Source organism: Telopea speciosissima, chromosome 7, assembly GCF_018873765.1.
Source record: "Telopea speciosissima isolate NSW1024214 ecotype Mountain lineage chromosome 7, Tspe_v1, whole genome shotgun sequence".
In the NCBI taxonomy this organism is placed as follows: Eukaryota; Viridiplantae; Streptophyta; class Magnoliopsida; order Proteales; family Proteaceae; genus Telopea; species Telopea speciosissima.
In genome coordinates, this window is record NC_057922.1 from 4,997,868 (window position 1) to 5,005,369 (window position 7,502).

Consider the following 7,502-nt stretch of genomic DNA (forward strand, 5'->3'; position numbering starts at 1 on the left):
AATTGAGTTTTTAATGCTCGATCTAGGTACTTTGGCATAACGTTTATCAAACCATGCCACAGTACTAGTTGCTCACAACTTTTGAACTCATTACACTGACTTGTCCAAGGAAACAAGTGGATCAGAAAAATAAGCCAACCAAAAGAGCAATTTGGGAATTTTAAGAGCTTAATATTAAAACAAAATGAAACAGAACCACCCCATCTTTCTTACCAAACCAGCATGCTCCCATCCCAAGTTAGCTGTTTCATGGAGACCAGTAGAGAGCTGTTCCATTGAGACCAGAACCCCAGACCCCATCTCTCTCTCCTTTTCCCTAAACATGTTCACTCCTTCAAATTCACTTATTCCAAACCTTAATTTTGTTCTGCAAGAATTCCTTGTTTCTCCCTTCTTCCCAAATATGTTAATCTGTGACTTTGAAGACACATATGCCCAATGCAAAATATTTAGCATTCTTGAATTTTCTTATTCCTTAAAATTTTCTGATATTTCTATTTTTAATATTTTAGTATTTGATATTTAAAAATGTCTACTAATTGTTGTAACAAATGAACCAGTCACCAGGGTCACCAATATACGAAGATCAGCTAGTCAGTCTGAGTTAGTTTATCTCTCAAGTGTTACTGATATTCACCAAGACAAAATTTCTAAGGGGACCATGCATTACTAATCATGCAAATATGGAGAAGGTTCTATAGGTATAGATATCCTAGACTAAACCTGGCATCACAAGATTGCACCAACATTTCCTTTTTGCGAAGGGTTTGGTGGATAGACGGCAAAAAAGGAATAACTGAATAAATGTCTCACTAGATCTCCAGAGAAATGGCAGCAAGTCTTCAACTTGTTGGAGTTATAACAGAAGAATGGGCTCTGAAAATGACCAAATCATCCTGAAACCCATTCTGGTTCAAATAGTTCAACTTGAGCCAGAAATTGAACTAACAAGAGTCAAAAGAGAATGAAGAGAGAGAGAGAGTTGTCTGAAAAATAGCCTTCGACAACAATACTCATGAAGGAGATTCCAAGCATAAAGTATTTAAGGCAGCCTGCCACATCTAATTACATGGATTGTGAATAAAGTGTATACTAATTGAACACACTGGGACAACCCTACCCATCTGCGTGGGCCGGCAGGAAGGAGGAGAGGTTGGGTTAGGGGCCCTGCAATCCTGGAAAGTGGTCATGTCTCAGAACCGAAGGGGTTAGGGAGTAATCCAAAGACATGAACCACATAGGTAAAAACCTTCAGGAAACTCCAACCACCAACACGACAGACTTGATATAAAGGGATCAAAAAGTTTGTGTCCTATACCTCCAAACAGCAGAGAAATACCGAAACCTGGAAGAAAGGATTTCCCTTGGCCACTTTGTAATCTAACATAAGAACCTCAATATCTCAGAAGTCTCGTTCAAGAAGACAGTCCAGATAGTTGTGAAGTCTCCAACATTGAGTTGGAAAGGATTACTCAACTCCCTCTTTGCATTCAAGAATAAATCATCGTTATTAAAATTCATTAAGGATTTCCTCCCCAAGATAACGGATCCTTGATAGAGGAGAGATGAGTGATTCAGTGAACTGCAAGTTCAACCAACCCCCCCCCCCCCCCAAACAAAAAGAAAAAGGAACAGAGCTTGGAGAGTGGTCAAGCTACAATAGAAAAGTTCTAAATCCGGACTCCATGGCTTGAATGACAGTCACAAGAGATTCAATGCTCTGCTTTTTGAAATTTTTGAGGGAAATCAATTTATAGCAAATGGAATAAAGCAATAAAACAAAAGCTAGCGCTTACAACAAAGAAATCCCCTTTTTGGACAATAGATGGAGTGAAAAATAAAATGCAAACTCAAGCTTGTACCAGAGATTGTCAACAAATTGAGTTGACCATTCAATCCTAGAATGACTTTGGAAGTTAGTGCATGTTTTCCCATAGAATCTTGTATGGCTTTGAATAGAGCTGATTGGAGAAATAGGATCCATGTGGCCGACCCCATTCAGTTGGGATAAGGCTTGAGTTGAGTTGCATGTTTTCACATAATTTGCGTTAGAATTACTACACCATCCTTGCTCCATAATTTAAACAAGTGACTCCATCATGTTTACGGTTTCTCTTGATAGCTTTGGCTTGAAATGATCAGTTAAATTCTTGATGTCATATATCACAACACCTTTTAACTGTTCCCTAGGAAAGCCTTGTAGCCAACAATCAAAAAGGGGGGAAAAATCTCTGTAGTTAACACTAAAGCCAACTCAAAAAAGAGAGGACTAGCAAATACAAACTAATAATTCATTAGCTGAGGAATTAGGATGAAGGATACATACAGGAACTGCAGCTTTGTCAGCTTCCCCAAGCTGTCTGGAATGGAACCAGAGAGGCCGTTCAAATAAAGATCCAAGCTCACCAAATTTGTCAGATTCCCAAGGTCAATAGGAATAAGTCCACTGAAGTTATTACTATAAAGCTCCCTGTCATAAACAAACTTCAAATATATAAGCATCTTAAAGAATTGGACTATTATTATAGCACAGAACGAAAGTATTAGAACAAAAATCTCCAAATTTCCAAGCAAATAACAGGTTATGTTAATAAAACAAAACATTCACAAGTATAAATCATGTAAATATCGTGGAGGCATTGAATTACAATCATATGAACAATGCAAAGCTACAAAATTGTAATGAAAGCGTATATCTTGGACCCCTGAAATTAAAGTTCATACTGACCCCCATCCATCATATTGATTGAAAGGGTAAAGGTTTGGTCCGCACAGACCATGTAATCTAACTTGGTATGCACACAATCCGTCACGTGGAAGGTTGGATGGAGCTGGAATTTGTGGACAGGTAGACTCCACGATTCCCTGTTGACATGTCAACTTTAAGCCTGATGAAGTCCACGAAGTGGGAAAATAAAGCTTTGAAAAATCTGAAACTACCATAGGGGTATGGATCACTAAGGGATGCGAGGACATACGAGTGAGAGTAAATAATTGAATTTGAGGAAAAATTTTGACACCAACACTCTAGATCATTTCTTAAATCCAAAAGCCAGAATTGCCACATCACCTTTCCATGCATCACACAGACCAGAACACCAGGTAAGGTTACATAGTCTGCAGAGACCAGGAAACCTTTCGCCTTGATTTGTTATCTGGTAGAACTACTGATAAATGTTTATGTTGACTAATAAGTTTCTCAGTCCTATAATTTTCTATGAACACTGAACACAAGCAGAAACTAGCAGAATCAAGTATCCTATTACAGAAAGATGAAAATAAGCATAAACAAGAAAAACACTCAAATTCATTCGAGGCAAGAGAAGAAAAACCTTTGGTAAGGCATGTAGAACAAGCATTAATCCTATAAAACAAAAAATAAATCCAACAAATTTCACTGAACGGATGCATGACTTACAAGTACTGCAGATTTTTTAGTTGACCAAGTTGTGGGACAAGTTCACCAGACAATGATGCATTCTCTAGATCACTGAAGAAAAATAAAAAATACATTAGTAAGAATCATTACCATATGGTAGTCAACCAGAAATGGAAAGCACTGTTGTCTGCCCAACAGCACAAAATAATAAGCACATAAGATTGGATACTCAAAAGGAGTACAACTTACACTCTGACAACGCTGTTGTCATTGTTGCATGTAACATGAAACCATGTGCAGGGATTGACAAGGGTTGGATCCCAACTCTGCAGGACATTATTAGGATCTTCTAAATTTGTTCGTAGGCCATGCAAAGCATCACCTGTTGACAATAAAATGCAACAAATATTAGTTTCCAGATGAAAACCAGTAGAAGCAACTCATAAATCTCCAGAGGACAAATCACAGACTGGAGAATGAGAAAGCAAGCATCAGTATCTTCAATTGCCAAAAACAGTAATGACATTACAGGCAAAACCCACTTGGACACAGAAACAGCAGAATGTGGAATCACAAGAAGCAAATAGAATAATACTTGGACAGGTCTGGAAATTCACAAGCACAAGTTCCCACTTTTTTATGCAATTTTGTTGTGAATTTCTCAGTGACACGTTTTCTAAATGAAGTTAGCACAACTTGTCAGAAAAAAAACGCATCAAACACAATAGAACCGTAATCTCACCAACTCATAACCCAAGAGGAGACCGCACTGAATCCCATTGGGGTCTCAATTCCTTGCCAATACAACTCGAAACTTTAGTATTCAATTACTAATATCTCTGCCGCGACTACAATCCCCAAGAGTTTATTATAGTACCAGCAAAGCATTCAAGTCAAACCAGTTTTCTGAAGTCCCAACCTGGTGAAATGGCAATGAAATTTAGGAAAGAGACAAAATCAACAGAACAGATCAGCAGCCAAATACCAAATCTACCCAATTTTCAAGTTCTTTTTTCATACAGGTCATCAAACAAATAACTTGGAGGGGGAGGTAGGGGAGACACGAAAACTGCAATAAACAACACCGCCACACCCCGGCCAAAATTCGTATATACTTGTCCTCTTTGATCTAACAGCAATCAGTCTCAAGTAAGCAATCGTGAAATACTTTGAAACACATTCCTCTCATGAAATTAACACCCCGAAAATACTGAAAAGAAGATCCAAGTCTTAGAGAACATCAGCAAAAGGGAGAATATGGGTGCATACCTTCCTCATTGGCACATATCTTTGTCAACGGATGAAACACCAGAACCAACCAGAGTAGAACCGAAGTCAATCGCTCCACGGATTTCATCTCTCTTCAGCTCCAAACTCCTTAGCTACTTCATCAATCTCCACGAATTCCACTGAAACTCAGCACCAGAAAAACCCTAAAGTCACAAACCCAGCTCATAGTAGTGATAGGAAATCGACAAAAAAAATGAGCACCACTTGGAACTTGGAACTCCAGTTTGATCCATGGGACCATGTACTACAAGTCTACAACAGATTCGATTTGCAGGAAAAATACATAAGAACCAAGTGGAACAATTGACCGCAAATTTCTTATAAAACGAAATGGTTTAAAATCTGAAAAAACTTACTTCGAAACCTTCTGCTTGGTGTCGGACTCGCTGGGCGAGAAGAAAAGAGCGTTTCCTCCGCGAAGATGTAGTAGGAAGAAGAAGAAGAGGGGTGGGGACGGCGATGTTTGGTCACTCAGAGGTGCAGAGGGGCGGGGGCGGGTGGAGTTGCAGGTGAAGAAGAAGAAGAAGAAAGAAAGAAAGACAGAAAGAAGGGTATGAGGTTAGAGACGAGGGTATTATTGTCGTTTTTATTGTATTTCTAAAACCGTCGACCAATATCTGAGTGTTTATAAGGTCAGAATTCAATATATCCTGTTTCATAACCAAGCTGTTTCTAGCATTGTAGACTTGCATAAGCCAACAAAGTACCTAGGCAACAGATCCATGTTTCTTCCTTTATAAAGAGGAAGGACAGTTGCAAGACCTTTCTGATAAGGTCTTTTACTGATGCAAACTTGAGGTATTCTGGTCTAACCCCTAGTGATGAAGCAGTCCAGATTCTTGTGACCAAGTTAAAGGACAATAGTGCTTGCCACAATGTTTCATTCTCTAGATTGCAGCTTGGACAAAGCAAGCCTTAGACCTGGCTCAACTTCTGCAGTCTCACCTTGGTGGGTAGTGTGATTCATGGACAAATTTCCAGTAAAGTTTCTGAACTTTGGTCAGACGGGTAGGTCTCAAAGCTAAGTCCAAGGGAATTGGTCCTTGGGGTTATGTTTTTTTTTTTTTTCCCTTTTCTTTTCAAAACTAATAAATTATGGATAAGCCATTTAGGTTGAGAGATCACCTATCTTCCTTACAGTACAGAGTAATCTATCATCTGGAGGTGTCATTGACCACCTCCGAAGGAAAAATGGAGGAAAGTGGTGGGAGGTTCCAGGTTCTATCAGACCTGATTAGATCACTCACTCACTTTATTTAGCTCTTTTATACTCTTCCAAATCCAAAGAATCACTATGAGGATTTTATTTTTTTTAATAAGAATCACTATGAGGATTGGAGGTCAGAAAATCTGATTTTGGGAAGTACTTGGTTTGAAGCAACTGCACCTACAGGGAATTTGGGTTCATCAATTAATCCTTGCTCTCTTGAAACAAATGAAATTAAAGCTATGAAAACTATGGGTGTTCTTTCTGTCTGTGTGACAATCAAACCAGTTAGTTTCACACCACATGGCATTAGGCTTTGTTTTTTTTTTTTTTTTGGTAAACAGTCATTTTATTCAGAGGAAAGGTAAGCAGTTACAGTAGCATCCCGGTGACACAAATCCAGGAGCCAAAGGGTGGAACTAGGCCAATCAGTCTTGTTTACCAAAGAGAGGGCCTTCTTGGCTAGGACATCAGCGACACAGTTTGCTTTCCTAGAAATCCAAACCACAAACCACAGAGAGAACCTTGAGACATTGTAATAGGTCCCTAACATCATGCAAAATATTATCAACTGCTAAGGGTGGGTGTAAAGAGCTATTGTTGAGGAGTTCCACCAGGCCAGCGTTATCGACTTCAACCTCGAGATTTGTATAGCCTCGTTCCATCGCCGCTTGTAGACCGGCACGCAATGTCAAGCTTTCTCCTACAAGAACATCACAGAATTTCTCAGGGGCTGAGAACGCCAGAAGAGGTGTCGCTGAGGCGTCGCGAATGATTAGCACCTAAACCTCCATTAGGCGCCGAGGGATCCAAGGAAGCATCGCAGTTGAGCTTGAGGTGCCCATTACTGGGTGGTTTCCACTTGTGGGCTAGTCTATCAGAGTCAGTGGGATCCTGCTGAGGAGGACTATTGCTACCCCTACTATTGCAAGCCTTGAATTCCTGGAATGCTTTGTGGGCTTTACCGATGATCGCCTCTGGTGAGCATTCACTATCTCTGATCACAGCTTCATTCCTTGCGAGCTATAAATGCCAGATGATAAAAGATGCTTGGCTGAAGACTTCCGTGGCTACAGTCTTGGAGGGGAATTGAAACTGTTCCCAGGCCTGGATCAGCCGAGGAAGGGTAGGAGTCTCACCCTCAGTTACCACAAATGAAAGGTTACTGCCGAACCACACCGCCAGTGCGAAGGGGCACCCGAGAACAATATGATCAGCCGTCTCCATTTCACACCCGCACCTTTTACAAGTCGGGTCCCTGTGCATTTGGCGCTTCAATAAATTTTCCCCTGATGCAACACCATTGGCACATACTTTCCACATGAAGGTCCTAATTTTTGGCATTAGGCTTTGTTAAATGGTTGAGAAGTTGGTGGTTGTTGATTCATGGGAATGCCTTTGATAAAAGGTGGGGCAGCTACATTTGAATGGAGGAACCACAGAAACACAGTTTTTTATACAATTGAGACAGTGCGGGAATGCACCCCTGTGCCCAGACATAGGATCGTACAAAATAACTGTTGCATCCTCAGGAATTTCCATCTTTCCATGGGACATGATGGTTATTTCACACAGCCTGTGTTTAGTTGTAGGGGCCGTGCACCACACGCGACCAAGTAGCGTTGT

General features: G+C 40.3%; 1 protein-coding gene across 2 annotated transcripts in view; it reads right to left on the reverse strand.

The window, feature by feature from the left end:
• Positions 1-4,853, reverse strand: part of LOC122668922 (somatic embryogenesis receptor kinase 2-like) — a 37,244-nt gene extending 32,391 nt beyond the window's left edge. The window contains exons 1-4 of one of the 2 annotated variants that reach the window (XM_043865500.1): positions 4,649-4,853; positions 3,629-3,761; positions 3,419-3,490; positions 2,327-2,470 (exon numbers count right to left, since the gene is read on the reverse strand). In XM_043865500.1, the coding sequence (XP_043721435.1) occupies positions 2,327-2,470; positions 3,419-3,490; positions 3,629-3,761; positions 4,649-4,736 (437 nt within the window). In that variant the 5' untranslated portion in view covers positions 4,737-4,853. The remainder of the gene's footprint in view (positions 1-2,326; positions 2,471-3,418; positions 3,491-3,628; positions 3,762-4,648) is intronic. The other variant, XM_043865499.1, reaches the window with a different exon arrangement.
• Positions 4,854-7,502: the final 2,649 nt, after the last annotated feature.